Genomic DNA, 17672 nt, shown 5'->3' with positions numbered 1-17672 from the left:
TTACCTGCGGTGCTCCCTGCCCGTGGCTTCCTTTCTGCGCCTCCGTGGTGTGAGCCCATTGTGATGGGAACAGGGCTTATATAAAGTAACCAGGGGTGTGTATTCCAGGCTGTGTCTCAGAATAAGGAAAAGTGAAATCTCACTCCTGGAAATTACCTCAACACAGACACAGGTCCCCAAGAAGTTATTGGTTGATAACTGGTATAAGGACCTATTTTATATTTTTATTTTAGCCCAGAGGCTTCCATTGAAGTTAATAACTTTGTTGTTTAACCCTTAAACAGTCCCTGCTGCCCTTCCCCCAGGGGACTTAAAAACAAGTCCCGGAAACAAGCTCCAGGTAAAAAAGCCCAGATACAAGGGTGGGTCAAGCCAGGTGGAGACATCTGATGAGTGGAGGGGGGGGAGGGGTGGGGGGGCGCGCATACTGTCTCCTAGCTACCAAGGTGATGGGCTAGTTTCCATGACTACTGTGGGGTGAATTGTAATTTAATTAGCCATTGTAATTTAATTGGCCTAGTGTGTGGCCAGGCCCAACCGCAGGCCTTTGCTCTATAAAAGTTAGTCTGGAAAGCAGGGAAGGGTCGTCCAATGTAAGGGGCGGCCCTACCGGTCTGTTTGACAGCGGGTCTGATTCTTGATGCTTGGCGTGAAATAAAGCTTTACTTGACTTTCGCTTTGTATTGTCTCGCTCCTTTAATCACAGACCCATTATTGGGGTACCCATTTGGGAGGGGACCTAACACTGGTACTGCTAACCTCAAGGCGACTGGAACATGAAAAGTCTCTCAAGATTCCAGAGAAGTTCGAGGAGGTCCCAACTGGGATTGGGTGTATCTTCAGGCCGGTGCATGGTTTCCCGTATCCTCCCACAATAAAGTAGCCAGCTTTCTCTAGTTCAGATTCCAGAGAAAGAAAATCAAATTAGCCTAACTGTCCCTGTTTGGGTAGAAACCACAATGACAATTTCTCCTTACTCTGATAGCGTTCCCAACTTCTAGGTAGGCCTAAAACTTCCTAGAGTAAAGATTACATTTCTTATCATCCCTACCCCTTGCCAGGGAAATGACAGCAAGTGATTGTTAAAGGGGAGAGGAAAACTCTTCCATGCAGGCTACAACACAAGTCCTTGTGGACCACGTGGATAAGGTTAACCCCAGAGGAATGGCAAACCAACCCCATAGAAGGAACTGAGCCCCTGACAATTTGGTGGAACAGAGGTTGAACTTTAATGTGAGATGTAAACTTATACTTTATGTGAGCCACTCTTACACTGGGTTTGTTACACAGATAGGTATGTTCATCTCCTAACTGGCTTGTAAGATTGGCTGCTTTTGGTCCAGTCAGTTAGGGCTGAGAGGAGAGAGGGCATGTGGTAGAGAACACTGCTCTACCAGCTCAAAGAACAACTGAAAGGAACTCCCCCCCCCCCCCCAACTCCCTTCCTCCATTAGCAAGAGCTATGGAGTGGATAGTTAATTTGAAATACTGTTATATATGAAAGGTGCCACTAGTTGACTTGTCTAAAAGGGAGGGTGGTTGAACACCTGGGATCCTGTCCTCCCTTTTGTTAACCAACCGCATCACAGAAATCCCCCTTCTTTTATTACCAAATCAATGGGCAGTTCTCAGTCTCCCTATCTATCACCAGCAGTCGAAAACTGACCACTCTCTGCTCCTGGAAAAACTCTGGTTTTCCTCCTTGACTGGTCACTCCTTCTCAGTCTCTTAAGTAGACTCCTCTTCTCCCTAGCCTCGAAACCAGTGATTCTCAAAATGTACAATGATCAGAATCGCCTGGAAGGCTTGTTAAAACACAGTGCTGAACTCTCTCTACCCTTATTCAGGGTGCTGGGGTGGGGCCAGAGATTTTGCATTTCTAACAAGTTTCCAAGGGCTGCTGAAGCTGCTGTAAATGTTGCAATGTCCCAGGGCTCAATCCTGTTCTTTTTCTGTGAACACTCACTTCTTAGTAATCTTGTTCAGTCTACATGTTCTAAATACCAACCAAATGTGTTCCCAATTTCTGCCTCTAACATGGGCTTCTCCTCCAAACTTGAGCTGTCTCAATTTCTTTAGTCTTTCCTTCTTTAATAAATATCTATAATATAGGATGTTCAAAACTGAACTTTTGATGCCCTTCCTCCCCCAATGCCATAACTCTTCCTCCTGTAGTTTTCCTTAACTCAGTAAATGGCAGCTCTTCCTTCTAGTTGCTCAGTCCAAACACCTTGGAGTCATCATTCTTCTCTTTATCCCACAGCCCACACCCAGTTCCTCTGCAAATCCTGTTGGCTGTATTTTCAAGATACATGCAGAATCTGACCACGTCTCGCCATGTCCACTGCTGCCCCCCTGGTCTAAGCACCCATCGTCTGTTACCTGGATCACTGCAAATGCCTGCTCACTGGTCTCACTCCTGCCCTTGCCCTACACATCCTATTCTCAACACAGTGGCTCTCCTATCTCAAAACAAAGCCAAAGTCCTTACAGTGGCACACAAAGTCCTGAAAAATCCACTCCCTGATCTCATCTTCTACCACTTTCCCCTCATTTGTTCTCCTGACACTGGCCTGTCATTCAATCCAGTGAGGCATGCTTCCACTATGGAGCTTCTGTGCTTCCTCCTCTGCCTGGATAGACATGTGGGGGGGGGGGGGCAGTATCCAGTATATGCATGGAGGGTATTCACATGACTTGCTCTCTCACCTCCTCCAAACCTTTTTTCCCCTTCTTTATGAAGCCCTTGCTGACCACTTCTTTATTTTTTTCCACAGTACTTATCTCTTTCTAACATATAATTAATTTTATTTATTGGGTGTCTCCCAACACACATATGCCACAGATTAAGGTCCATGGGAGGAGTATCCCAGAGTATTTACTGCTCCTTAGATGATCAATAACCGAGTACACTCTTCTCTGTGCTTGTAGAGAAGGTGTAAATGCCTGAAACTAATATTGCCCTCATTGCTTTTCTTGGCTTTCACATTTGTGTGCTTTTGGAAAACTTGGCCTTCCTTCATAACCCTACTTTTATTTACAGAGGCCTTAATTTACAAATCTCATAGTCCTGGACAATACCAGCTGGCCCAAGCACATAAATTAGTGTTCCATAGTAGAGTGGAGTTGAGACACTTTAAGATAAAAATCCATTGGTCCCCAGTGAGTCCCCATAGTCTCTTAAGGGTTTTCCTAAATTTAGTGAGGGCTTCTGTTTCCTTCTAGTCTGTCTCTGTGTTTGCCACAACATCCCACCAGGAAAGCATCTCTGCATTCCTTAGAGGCTACATTACCTTGACAGGACATTTACTTTGAGGTAAAAACTGATACGCAGAGCGATCATAACAAGGAAACCTTTAGTCACCACGGGAGAGGGCCAAACTGGAAATGGAAAGGTGGGATTTGAGTGGCAAACAGGTGGAAGTCCCAGGGACATGAGATTCAACAGAAGTGAGAGGAGTTACAGGTCTCGGGTAGGGAGAGAAGAAGGCAGATTGGAGACAGGCAATCAAACTTGGAGTGAAATAAACAGCAAAGGCAATAAATTAGGCATGAGTATGTGCCTAGTCTAGTTACATGTTACCTTTGGGCCTTTGCACATACCCTCAGCACTTTGCTCCACCTCAGCTGCCTGAGCCTCTGAACCCACTGCACATCTGACTGCACCAGCTTCAGCTGGACAGTTATCTCTTTGGGGGTGTCAGTCTTTCCCCATCACCTGCCACAGGCCAAACAACTGCACAGCTCAAGTCTCTCGTTCCTTGTACCACTTCCAGGCTTGCCACACAGTGGGCTGTGGGATCTGGCCTCCCTAGGGGTGGCTGGATGAAGCAACCTGAATGTATGAAGGAAACAAGAGGAGTTGGATCAGATACACTGCTTCTGCTTCTCTTTGCCCATCAACTTTAACAGGAATTTCCTTTGGTTGTGAATATAGTGGTTTAAATACATAAGGGTTTATTCTCTCTCATGCAAGATCAGAAGTAGGTAGTCTAGAGCTGGCATGGAATCTCCATAAGATCATCCAGCAATCAGATGTCTTCTGTTTTTTCTCCTTTCCCGTCCTTTAGGCATGGTTTAGATCCTCAAAGTCACAAGATGGCTGCTGATTGCTGTCCATTAACAAGACGAAAGAAGAGAGTGCCATGCTACTTCTCTATCCTTCATCCATTGTAATACCAATATAGTATAAGAAATCAAAACAACTGTGCTTTTCAAAAAAACCCACCTAGATGTGAGGAATCCTCCTCCTCATCTAAGTGCTCGTGTTCTCTCAGCTGCTCTCTGGAGTTATTGCTTTATTACTGAGGGATTCCTAAGAGGTAGGTGTGAGGAAGTCAATCTATGTCGCCACTGTGAAGGTGTGGATAGGACAGTGTGGATTTTGGTTTCACGCATACTGATGTTCTGGCAAGAAGGACATCATGTCTAATAGGATGTGATGGCCTGGCTCTCAGTTACATCCTCATGTCCGCTGCCTTAGTACTGAAGGATGAGAACTCACGGATGAGCTATGCCTGGAGTTAACTTTGGCTTTGTGATATTCTTTGAGATTAGACATAGCCCCATCTCCTGGTTCACTGTGGCTGACTTCTTCAGCCTGGAACCCCACCCAGCTGCCGTGGCTACAGCTGACTTGCAACTGGACTTTGAACCTTTGGTGTGTATTATTTTTCCCTTATACACAAATACATTATGAGAAAGGGAAGGTGGTGTGTCTAGGGTATGGATGGAACGGCAGAACCAGGCTAAGGGATTTTAGTTACCAATGAGGTTAAACAAATATAAAACAAAAACACAACCACTAACCTAGAAACAAGGGCGATGGGCTAGTCTACTAGAGCGCAATGGTCAGGTTAGACGGCGGAAGAGCACAGGTCAGGGAAACTAAGGATCCTGAGCAAAGATCACTTGCATACCCAAACCAGGGCTCTAGGAACCTCCAAGAAGAGTGGATTAGGAGCTAACAGCACCATTACAGTGAAGGTATTTACAGTCCTGCATACTTCCTAGCTTCTTGGTGATTTTCTTACTAAAGTGTCTAGTTCTAGAAAGTACTTTTGACGGGGGACTCAAGTTCTCATGATTAGACAGGTTTTCACATATTGAGAAAATATGTCATAAGTGGCAGGCACCACACTGGGGACACGGCAGTGCACAGATATGAGATAGTTCCCATTCAATAAATAAATAAATAAGGCTTATCTTAGCGTCCCATTCAAACACTTACAAAACATATTGACTGGAGAGCTTCTGACTCCTCTGGGGATCGTGATAGTATTATATAAAGTATGAGACATCCCAGAGGAAGTCTGTGGCATGGTCCACTGGGACTATTTATTGAGACTCTAGACTAAACGGAGGCATGAGAATAAGCATAAGTTAGACGGCGCTCAAACAGAAAAGCTTCCTTTTCTTGCACAAAGGCGTGTTAAGTCTCTGTGGGGGTCCTTTGCAGGACAGAAGCATGTCTGTGATACTCTGAAGCCTGGCTGGCATAAGGTCGCTGGTGCTGGGTGATGGAGGACTTGCATTGGAACACCTTCCCATACGCGCTGCACTCACAGTGCTTCTCCCTGGTGTGCACTCTGATGCTGAGTAAGGGGTCTCTTCTGGAGGAAGGCTTTCCCACAGTCGGTGCATTTATAGGGCTTGTCTCCGCTATGAACTTTCTCATGCCATTTAAGTGATGAGCGGTCAAAGAAAACTTTCGTGCACTCATGACCTTCGAAAGCGCGCTCTCCCATGTGTGCTCGCGGTGGTGAATGTGGGAGGAGCAGTCAGCCATGGCTTTGCCACACCCCTGACATTCGTAAGGCCTCTCACCAGCGTGAGTGAGCTGGTGGCGCACAAGGATGCTTTTCTGGCTAAAGGATTTCCCACATTCTGTACACCCGTAAGGACTTTCTCCAGTGTGAATTCTCCAATGCCGAGTAAAAGACGAGCAGACAAAGAAAGCCTTGCCATGTTCATGACATTTAAAGGGCTTCTCTCCCGTATGAGTTTGCTGATGTTCAGTAAGGGTTATTCGGTCATAGAATGTTTTCCCACATTTCCTGCATTTAAAGGGGCTCTTCCCACTGTGAGACATCAGGTGTTTCTTAAGACTACTTCTATAGCTGAAGGCTTTCCTGCACCCTTGACAGTTATAGGGCTTCTCTCCCATGTGGGTCCTTTGATGACGAGTGAGGGATATGTGGTTATATAAGGTCTTCCCACATACGCTGCATTCAGGGTTTCTCCCCTTACTGTTGGTTTTCTTGGCAGGAGTGGATCTTTGCGAGTCCACCTCGGAGGAGGATTTCTTCAAAGTTTTCCCTGAAAGATGTTCTTTCTTGGTGCCCTCAAGGTTTTCTGGGCCAAGTACAAGACCCAGAGGACCATCTTTTCTCAATGTTTCCATTAATGTCTTTTGTGACTTCACTTTTTTAGAAACATCCTGCCTTTGAGTTGGGTCCTGGCTCTCAAGTCTAGCATTCTGGTCTAAAACAAATAGAAATTACAGATATAACTGGGTCTTGATGCTAGTGAAAAAGAGAACATTATCCATGTTACGAAAAGAATGAACAGGAGTTCATTCTGGGTGGCTCAGTTGGTTAAGTGTCTGCCTTCGGCTCAGGTCATGGGCCTGGGGTCCTGGGATCGAGTCCCACATCAGGCTCCCTGCTCAGCCCTGCTCCCTGCTCCCTCTGCCTCTCCCCCTGGCTTGTGCTCTCTCTCTCTCTCCAATGCTCTCAAATAAATAAGATCTTAAAAAAAAAAAAAAAAGGAAAAGAAAAGAATGAATACAAAATACTGTCTGGTTTATTGGTAACTCCTCAAAAGAAAAACATCACAGAGAGGCTGAAAAATGGCAGAGTTAGAACAGAGAAGTAGAAGGTGTGCATTAGCCCACCACCCATGTTTCTGTTTTTCATTCATTAGATACTTACTAGGTGCCTACAAAGAGCTCTAAGAAGTCACTGGGACTCTACTGAACAAGAGAAATATGGCCCGGCCCTCACGATGCTTATATCCTACACGACAGAAGACAGAGAGTAAACAAATAAAATGGAACACATACGGTAAGTCCAGTGAAGGAAATAAATGAATGGAAGTTGGCATGGGGCCTTCTTTAGAGGGAAAACTTAAGAATGGTCATCTAGAAGTGACATTTAAGTAGAGCTCTGGAAGATATGTGAGCCATGCAAACAACCAAAAGAAGAACATTTCAGGGAGAGGTACATGCAGAAAAGCAGGGCAAAAGCATGGAAATGACTGCTCAGTTTACTACACGTCCCTGAGTTTAAACAGCAGAGAGTAAGTGGGAAGATGGTCTAGGACCCAAGAAAGTGAACTGTCAATGACAATGGTTTTTAAGGGAAGGGGAAGGAGATACTGTAAAAGATTTAAGTAGGAAAGATAAAAAAGTGTTATCAGAGTTAAATACAAATAGGTCTCAACCCTCCCTCAGCCCCCTCTCCCAAAACCCCCAACAGGTGAGACCCTGATGTTTGTCTGTTCATCTGACAAATACCTAAGTGCTGTATACCACGTACTGTTCCAGACACTGGGGTCCAGTAGTGAACCACATAAAACCTCGGATGGAGTTTATATCTTCATCAGGATAGGTATGGACAAACACAAAACAAACAAGTAAAAATATGGCACGTTAGGAAGACACACTGAGAAGCGAGCTAGGTAGTGCAGAGGAGGAGGAAAGAGACGGAGAGAGTTCAGTTATAGACTGGGTCATCAGGGCAGGCCTGACTGAGAAGACAGCGCATTTGAGCATAAACCTGATAAAGGTGACAAGAAAGTCATGTGGCTCTCTGGACCGGAGTTTTCCAGACAAAGGCCCAGTATAGCAGTGACTGTCTCTACAGGCCTATGACTAGCCCAAGGAGTGGTCTCTAATGAACTGTCCAGCGAAGTCCCAACTGCCCAGTTCACACATACCTAGAAATGTGCTTCCTGGGACTTTATATTCTTCATCTTCCTGAATATCAAGTTTCCTTGGCTCTTCACCTCTCTCCAACTGGAAAATCACATCAGGTTTAGGAACTAGAAGTCCTGCTCGCAAAGGACAAAAGGAGAAATGCTGTTTGGGATGGAAATTCACAACCATTCCCAGGGTTTAATAAGATCCTCTTAGTCTCTGGAGAGGAAAATGGAAGTATCCAAAAAGCATATGCTAATTTCTAAACTAAGATGCTAATTCTCCTTCTCTGAAGGGAAGTCAGTACCGACTTTTTAGAAAATCTGAATTAGATCTATTGAAGCAGTTGCCCTGATCTAGGAACCTCCCCCAGGTGGAACTAGTATTCTTGTGAGTTGAGGGAAAATTCTTAGCTTAGAGAAGTAGAATGTGGAGAAGATTCCACACCTCAAGGAACTAAGGTGAAGAAGCTACCTGACTTTCTTTTGTAGTTTTTTAAATAATAGATTTGTATCCCTTAATTACACTTCTGTGCAATTAAAATGAATCTGATGCAACTACAAATTAAACTGGAACAGTTTAAGAAATATTATTCAGCTTATGTGCAGTTAATATTAAATGCTTAAAACTGAAAACATCAGTAAACAATTTTTTAGCAATCCTTAAAAAGAAAAATTATAATGTCTTTGGCTTTTCATGATTTTTAAAATTTTTATTTATTTATTTGACAGAGAGAGAGAGATCAACAGTAGGCAGAGAGGCAGGCAGAGAGAGAGGGGGAAGCAGGCTCCCCGCCAAGCAGAGAGCCCGATGCAGGGCTCAATCCCAGGACCCTGAGATCATGACCTGAGCTGAAGGCTTAACCTCTGAGCCACCCAGGCACCCCTCTTTTAATGATTTAGTGACATTTATAAATGTCATATATATATAAATTTATATAGTGAAATATATACGTTTTCTATATTTAATTTTTAAATGCATTACTAAATGTTTAAGACATATAAAAGGCATAAAGACTAAGACAAACACCTACAAACCCATCATCTAACTTAAGAAATAAACATTAAAGGGGATGCCTGGGTGGCTCAGTTGGTTGGACCACTGCTTTCGGCTCAGGTCATGATCCCGGAGCCCCAGGATCGAGTCCCGCATCGGGCTCCCACCTCCACGGGGAGTCTACTTCTCCCTCTGACCTTCTCCTCGCTCATGCTCTCTCCCACTGCCTCTTTCTCAAATAAATAAATAAAACCTTTAAAAAAAAAAAGAAAGAAACATTAAAACTAAGATTGAAGCCCCTCCCTCATTCCCTCTTCCTCCCCACGATGAGGCAACCACTGTATTAAATTTGGTGTTAATCACTATGCATTTAATGTTTCCTTATCTTCTTTGTAGCTTTAAAAATATTTCATGTTCAGGGCACCTGCATGGCTCAGTCATTTGGGTATCTAAATCTTGATTTTGACTCAGGTCATGATCTCAGGGTCATGAGATCGAGCCCCATGTCAGGCTCTATGCTGAGCATGGGCCTGCTTGGGATTCTCTCTCTCGCTCTCCCTCTGCCTTTAATTTTTTAAATTAAAAAAAAATTTTATGTTCATTGTAGACAATTAAGAAATATAAAAAAGGGAAAAAGTTACCTGTAAGCCTACTAGTCAAAGATAATTAGGGATAGAATTCTGGTGTAGATTCTTCCAGACTTTTTCTATGCATATAGATACATGTTGTAAATGTACTTGGGTCCCAATCATTTCGTACACTGCTTTTATCATTCAACAGGATATCATTAATATCTTGCCAACTCTATAAATATCACTCATGGTCAAGGCCCATACTATACTGTAGTCCATTATGGATGTACAATGATTCATTTACCTAAATCCCCATTCCCAAGTGCCTGCATTGTTCCCATTGTTTCACAATTTTAGGTAAAACACAAATAAACATTTATCTGATTTTCCCCCCTTATGAAAATCCCCAGGAAAGGGGCTATCCATTTTCCATTTTATTTAATACAATTTTTTGCTTAAAGCTAGGGTCTCAGACCAAACTTCACGTACCCTACAGACTCTATCCAGATCAAAAAGGCCATTTACTGACAGTCCTGACAGCCATTAGTTAAACACAAACAATAAAAGTTAAATAAACTCACAAACCATTTACACCCTTCCCAGGGATCTATCCAAAGACATACAATTCTTCCCTGGTAAGAAAAGAAGGGCCATCTTTACACACACACCCAACGGCAGATTCTGAGTCACCAAGGAAAGTCATGCCTACCCAAAGAAACAAAACCCTGATAGTTCTCCAGCATCACTTCCCTGTAAAGAGCCTTCTGAATAGGGACAAGTTGCTTCCATTCAACCTTTGAGAACCTCACAGCCACATCCTTAAACTTGAGTGACTTCTGAAAGACAAACATGTTCTTACTCACCCATGTGTCTTCTTTTATGTCTTACCGAGGAAGAGAAAAGAATACAGCACTGGAAGATGTATGAAATAGGAAAGAAATGGTTTTAATGATATAAGGGCACTGGATATTTTACATAAGGGATATAAGTCTGAGGGACACCTGGGTGGTTCAGTCAGTTAAGCGTCTGAATCTTGATCTCAGCTCAGATCTTGATCTCAGAGTCATTGAGTTCAAGCCCTGTGTTGGGCTCCCCACTGGATGTGGAGACTACTTTAAAAAAAAAAAAAGATGGGGTACCTGAGTGGCTCAGTTGGTTAAGCATCTGCCTTCAGCTCGGGACTGAGCCCTGAATTGGACTCCCTGCTCAGTGGGGAGCCTGCTTCTTCCTCTCCCTCTGCTCTCCCCACTGCTCATGCTGGATTTCTCTCTCTCTCAAATAAATAAAGAAAATCTTAAAAAAAAAAAAAAAAAGAGGTACAGATCATACATCAGTTCTGTGACCTGAGGCATGAAACTCTTGGTGATGGCCTATGTCATATCCATGGCTGAGCCTCCAAACTTCAGGGACAGTTATTAGTCTTAATTTTTTAAACTATAAAATTAAAGAATTCAATTAGATGATCTTTGAGTTCCCTTTCAGCTCTAACACGCATGGATCCACAAGATCTCAGGCTGAACAGCTGATTCTCAAGTCAAGGGAAGATCCATGATAAGTGTACATGGAACATAAGATACTTTTAAGAACTAAAACTGGAGAAAAAAGATTAAAAATATGGTGTCCCTTTGAAAGGGACTAGAAGATTCAGAATTTTTATGTTCTCATGAAAGTTCTAAACACTCCCCAAGCTACTGCTAAGGGGAGAACTGCCTCAATCCTCTGCTCCCATCCATTACAAAACACATGATGGGGCCGGTCACCCAGGCGTTATGAAGGGCCGTTCAGAAGGAAGATCCCTACAGCTGGGTTGTATGGCAAGAAAGAAGAGAATCTGAAACCAGCAAACATACTAGTCTTCTCTATAGAGCCCAACTTCTATCATAATGGGATAATCTCTAAGGTTTGCAAAAAAGCTCGTGACTAAAGGAAGTTTAACTCACCTGCCACCTGGCTGCCATTCTCTCCTCTTCTATGTTCTCTTGGAAAAGGCCCAGGTCAGAGCTGGCAGAGCTAGAGAAGGAGACATGAAAGATCCCATTCTGTAGTTCTCTGACTCAAACTAAAAATCTCTACATATCAATTTGGTACGAAACAGTCCTTACTCTCAATATTCTTCTAAGAGCAGAGCAAGCCTAGAAGCAAATTCACCCTTTCCCAGGAGATGGAAATTATGGATATTGCCACAACTCTGTTCCTGAGTTAGTAGCTTCCTGGAAACAGAACCCATATCAGAAAACTATTAAAAAAAAAAGAGTTTACAATGAAGTCAATTTTTACCCCATTTTATAAACCTATAATAAGCATTATACTCTGTAGTATTTTGATACAAGCAAGCAATTTAATAAATAACTCAATTTGACTTTTAAATTCAAGACAACCAGGAGGATGCTTATACTAACATTTTTTAAAAGGCTATTGTGAAAATTATATGATCACCAATAAAACAGTAAAAGCAGGGGCGCCTGGGTGGCTCAGTGTGTTAAGCCGCTGCCTTTGGCTCAGGTCATGATCTCAGGGTCCTGGGATCGAGTTCCGCATCGGGCTCTCTGCTCAGCAGGGAGCCTGCTTCCCTTCCTCTCTCTCTGCCTGCCTCTCTGCCTACTTGTGATCTCCTTCTGTCAAATAAATAAATAAAATCTTAAAAAAAACAAAACAAACAAACAAAAAAACCCCACAGTAAAAGCAGATTAGTGTACTAGTAGTCAAGTTTTATTTAGTTCTAAGGACCAGAAATACATTTAAGCCAGGTCAGGTGTTATTTATAGGATACGGTGGGCATTATAATGAAATTAAACAGCATCTAGGTCGGGGCACCTGGGTGGCTCAGTGGGTTGAGCCTCTGCCTTTGGCTCAGGTCAAGGTCATGGTCTCAGCGTCCTGGAATCAAGCCCTGTATTGCCTGCTTCCCCACGCCGCCCCCGCCCCCCGCCCCGGCCCACCGCCTGCTTCTCTGCCTACTTGTGATCTCTCTCAGATAAATAAGTAAAATCTTTAGGGGAAAAAAACCCAAAACACACAGCATCTAGGCCTTATGACTTCTGTGGCCCCTACTGGGATCTGAAGAGCACTGGCCTCCTGTCCTAATTCCTTCCTGATTGCCAAAGGTCCCAAGTACAGGTTCAAAAAAAGTGACTGTGTTTCATCTAACCAAGAAATGGAGTCAGACACCAGATTCTAGAAATTCCAGCCAGCTTCTTTTTTTTTTTTTATTAAAGATTTTATTTATTTATTTGACAGAGAGAGATCACAGGTAGGTAGAGAGACTGGCAGAGAGAGAGAGAGAGCGGGAAGCAGGCTCCCTGCTGAGCAGAGAGCCCGATGTGGGACCTGATCCCAGGACCCTGAGATCATGACCTGAGCCGAAGGCAGCGGCTTAACCCACTGAGCCACCCAGGCGCCCCTCCAGCCAGCTTCTTTAAATTTTTTTTTTTTTTTTTGACAGACAAAGATCACAAGTAGGCAGAGAGGCAGGCAGAGAGAGAGAGGAAGGAAAGCAGGCTCGCTGCTGAGCAGAGAGCCCGATGAGGGGCTCCATCCCAGGACCCTGGGATCATGACCTGAGCCGAAAGCAGAGGCTTTAATCCACTGAGCCACCCAGGCGCCCCCAGCCAGCTTCTTCAGGGTAATCTTTTTTGGTCACGGTCATTTTTTTAAAAAGTTTATTTATTTTTTAGTTTATTATTTCTACACACAACACGGGGCTTGAACTCACAACCCTGAGATCAAGAGTTGCACACTCCTCCAACTGAGCCAGCTCCTCTGTTAGCCATTTTTTTAAGTTTCCACAGCACTAGGAGGCTATACACAAAATGACACCCAGCTATTCAATGGTGAGTCCAGGCCTGAATACCGGGCAGCAGGACCAACCAGTGGACTGACTGACCACTGACCCTACATGGGCTGGCATCTCAGAAGACCATGAGAAATAAAGGATTAGCTAGAGGGCTAGTGTATCCAGAGTGTAATGGTCACCTGCAGAGGCAGACAGGCCCCACCCAAAGTTTGGTTCCAATACTGAGAATGACGGTGCCACATAAACACAGACCAAGTGTATGAAAAGGTTCATTACTTACGTAACTGAGGTCTAGACCAGGGTCAGTCTCTCAATCTGGCCCAAAATGGCTTAAGAGAGTGAAAAAAGGAGGTTGGGTTTGTATTGTGCTTAGGACCAGGGTGAGTGTTCCCACGCCCACGGGAAGGGGCTTGTGTGATGTGGATCTCTTGCCAAGGCCCAGGGAGACAGCATTCAGGCTTTCTTATCAGCTTGTACAGGTGTGAGACTCAAGGGATAGGAGGGGTGAGTCTTAAAAGCTGTCAGCAGTCAAATATCAGAAAGCGAAGGCAGACTACACAGAGTAACTATCCATCTGGAACAGGATGAAGAATCTCTGTCCTCTTCTCTCCAATCCTACTCATCGTTGGGCCTGATGTGGAGACCACCTGTGACATAACAGTACCTGGAAGACAGGAGAGGTAATATTCTCAAGAGAAAGATGCATTCATCTGACAGAAATTTTATTCAGGGAATCTGAAAAACCCTTCCAGGAGTGGCCAGGAACAATGGTCTCCCCAAGCTTGCCCACAGAGAAAGCTAGAACAATATTCTGTCAGGGTTCTATTACAAAGGCTGTTGCAAGATGGAGTCAGTACCAGTAGGGAGGACGTTAGAGGAGAAAAAAAGGGTAAAAGGATCCATCAGTGCTCATCTGAGGCTGATTCTATGTAACATAATCCCTATGGTTCAGCAGGATAAATCCTATTTGGCACCATATTTGGGATTCTGATATGGTTGTGATCCACTACCAATCAGATTTTATTTTTTTCATTAATAGAGTTGTGTACCCTGCTGGATACTGAAGGATGATGGTGCTGCACATTCTTTATCTCTTGCTCTTAAGATCTCTACATAGAGAACGTGGATATGCCATCTTGGACACTTAGAATGGCCGATAGCAAGATTATATTTATAATTTCTGTGTATGCAGGCCATCAGATATGGGCATGGAGGCAACCACAAAGGAGAATGGTGCTGAGATAAAGGGTGCTCTCTCAAGCCATCAGGGGCTAAATGGGTCTTGCATCTCTTCATCTCCCAACAGAATGTTTTCAGAACATTGTCCTCTGTACAGATAAGGCTCAGTGAGGTCTTTAACTCCCAGCCCTCCTGGGCTTGCTGATCTAACACCCACAATTCACTGGCCATGGTCTCTGCATCTCCTACTCAGAATTCTCAGGACCTTATCTGTTGTTAGCCATTGAGAGACTAATGACCTTAGATCATGTTTCCACCTCTTGCCCACTCAGCCATTCCCAGGAGCAGAAAGAGCAGTTCTCAGAGAAAGGGACTATGGCAAGGACAGGGTGTAAATTACTCTACATAAAGTAATTTTCTTAGTAGTCCTATTTCAGGGTGAGTGACAGGCAACAGGGAGCAGCTACTGTTCCGTCTCTTGAGCTCTGCCAATACTTTACACTTTTCAAGGAAATGGCTCTACCCACATGGATACAATAATAAAAACAGACTCTACTTCCTGGCCAAAGCTGATTGGCATCTGAACCAATTAGTCCTTCTCATGGAATTTTGGAAGTGGAACCAAGAAAAAGAGGTCAGTCTCTTCTCATGAGGCTCCACTTGGGAGCCCTTGACAGTCACATTTTGTCAAGCCATTGGAGAGCAGAAATGCCGGTCAGCAGTGCCAGGAAAACATGAAATATAAGTACATACAAAAGCAGAGGCAGGGAGTTAAGAGAGGGTCCCCAGTCCCAGTTTACCCACCTGTATTCTTTTCTTTGGGGCTCCATGACCTAAAAAAATATCCTCAGCATGAAATCTCCCCCCACCCCCATACTAGTTTGAGCTGGGTCTCCGTAATTTGCAACCCAGAGACCCAGAGAGGTAGCAAAGGCAACCCTTCTACCTTCCTCACCTAAGGTTTCATTGTTCATGTTCTGCTACCAGACTTCTCCTCTCAAGAGCTCTTTGGAGTCTGGCGGGTACATAGAGGACACAGCATCCAATGTAGCTCACAGAACCAAAAGGTGGTATTAATCTTAAGATGCCCACCAGTGTCATTAAAATAAGCTATGGCTGTTTCCAGCCAAGCCTATAAAAACTCTTTTCCAATCCAGAACCAAATGGATCCTCATGATGAAACAAAGAGTCAGGGTCTTTATCTTCCTTGAACTCTCAGATTTCTGATTCAATCGCCTAGTATGTAAGTTATCTTTGTATCTTTGTCTTGCCAAGTAGGTGGTAAATGTTGGGACTCACATCTTGGTTCCCTCACACTAAGAAAGCTACTTCCACATAGTACTCCAGAACTATCTGCAGACTAACTGAAATACCAAGTTGTGCACGAAGTCTGGCTGGCATTGGAAAGCAGCACTCAGAAGAGGGAGCACCACTGGGCAGCTCCAAGGAGCCGGGTGTAAGAGGTTGAAACGCCTGGACCTGGCCCAGGGAACGGAGAGAAATGAGCGATTGAGGTGTTTTCCGGGAAAGACGGACCAACAGGGTTCTGTGGGCCCAGTTCAATCCCGGTGTACTGAACCCCTACCACGGGTAAGTAGGGCAAGGACAGCAGGGTAAGCTTCGGAAAGGAAGGCTAGGGGAGGAAATGCACCGTTCTACCCGAGGGACTCGCACCGCGGAGCGCGGCCCTGCGCACCCCAGGGCACTCACGCTCTGGGATCAGGCTAGCGACATCTCACTACACCTCCGAGCCCCGTCGTCACCCTGAGCAGCGCCCGGCCTGCAGCCGGCGCCTCCTCCCCTGCCCTGCAGCAGGTCGGATCAAGGTCAGCCTGAGGAAGGGGCCAAGGATAGTTCGAAACATCCCATTTCGGTTCCACCCTCACGTCATCGCGTCTCGAATCCCTCCTTCCTTCCCCGTCCTTTCTTCACACCTCCCTGCCCCTGCCGCCGTTCCCACCACACGCTACCCCTGGTCCTCACCTTGGGCGCCAACCTGCTCGCGGCGGCCCTACAAGCAGCAAGGACCACAGAGCGCCGGCGCACAGTGCCCTCAAAAATCTACAATTCCCAGGGGCGCCTGGGTGGCTCAGTGGGTTAAAGCCTCCGCCTTCGGCTCAGGTCATGATCTCAGGGTCCTGGGATCGAGCCCCACATCGGGCTCTCTGCTCCGCAGGAAGCCTGCTTCTCTCTCTCTCTCTCTCTCTCTCTGCCTGCCTCTCTGCCTACTTGTGATCTCTGTCTGTCAAATAAATAAAATCTTTAAAAAAAAAAAAAGGTGGAAATTGATATTTGGAGTAAAGATGAAGGGAGGTCGAGGGGTGAAGGGGTGAAGAACTAAAGCTGTCTCCTGGATCTTTTCGCCCTCGCCAGGCGGACCCCGCACCGCGTATGCCTGTTTTTATGCTGCTTGCAATTCAGTTCTCCAGGAGGATCTTTGTAACCTCTGCTCTCCCCAGGCCCCTGCTACTTCATCTTCCTCACTTTGCCGGGGGTGGGGGGTGTGGGGTGAGGTGGGAGGGGTGCGGGGTGCGCAAGAAGCATCCGAGAGAATTCCCATACTTACCTGTAATCAGATATACAAATTCGCCTTTCCTTACTTCCATTCTACTGCCCTCGCCAATTATAACAATAAACAAGAACTAGACCTGAGCTCTGCAATTCTATCAGTTAATAAAGTCCCTTTAGGCTTAAGCAAGTTAGGGAAGAATTTTCTGTCCCCTGTACCTGAAGGCATCCTGGTACATGTTCACATCTCTCCTATTTTAAAAGAAGTATTTGCTTAGTCTTACGTCCCCCTCCAGCTACCAGTCTTGACCTCTCCTTCTTCTAAAGCCAAACTACTCAGCACTGAGGATACTTGTTATTTCTACCTTCCACTCCCCACTCATTCCTTAACCACATTCATTCCAACATGGCTTTGGCGCCACCATCCCAGTTACCGACAAACATGCGGGGAGTGGACGTTATTGCTTTGTCTTCCCCCATCCCGCCACCAAGGTGAAAACCTTTATATTTAGCCAGCTGGGCTCAGTTTAGTATGGTCCCAGTTTTGTTGGCAACATCCAAAGCACCGTATTCAGTATTCACTGTATGCCTTCTCTCCATCGGGCCTGATTAGAGTGTTGATCTTGGCTCTGTCAGTGTCATAAGGCTTCTTCAGGGCCTGTTTGATCTGATGCTTGTTGGTCTTGACATCCACAATGAGCCAAGT

General features: G+C 44.9%; 1 protein-coding gene across 1 annotated transcript; it reads right to left on the bottom strand.

Moving 5' to 3' along the window:
- Positions 1 to 5431: 5431 nt before the first annotated feature.
- On the bottom strand, positions 5432 to 6403 carry LOC116596402 (zinc finger protein 2-like). The gene is given in 3 exon segments (XM_032353704.1): positions 5432 to 5591; positions 5593 to 5758; positions 5761 to 6403. Coding segments are annotated over 3 exon segments (969 nt in total).
- Positions 6404 to 17672: the final 11269 nt, after the last annotated feature.

This window comes from Mustela erminea, chromosome 7, assembly GCF_009829155.1.
Source record: "Mustela erminea isolate mMusErm1 chromosome 7, mMusErm1.Pri, whole genome shotgun sequence".
In the NCBI taxonomy this organism is placed as follows: domain Eukaryota; kingdom Metazoa; phylum Chordata; class Mammalia; order Carnivora; family Mustelidae; genus Mustela; species Mustela erminea.
This window is presented reverse-complemented; position numbering and strand designations above follow the sequence as displayed.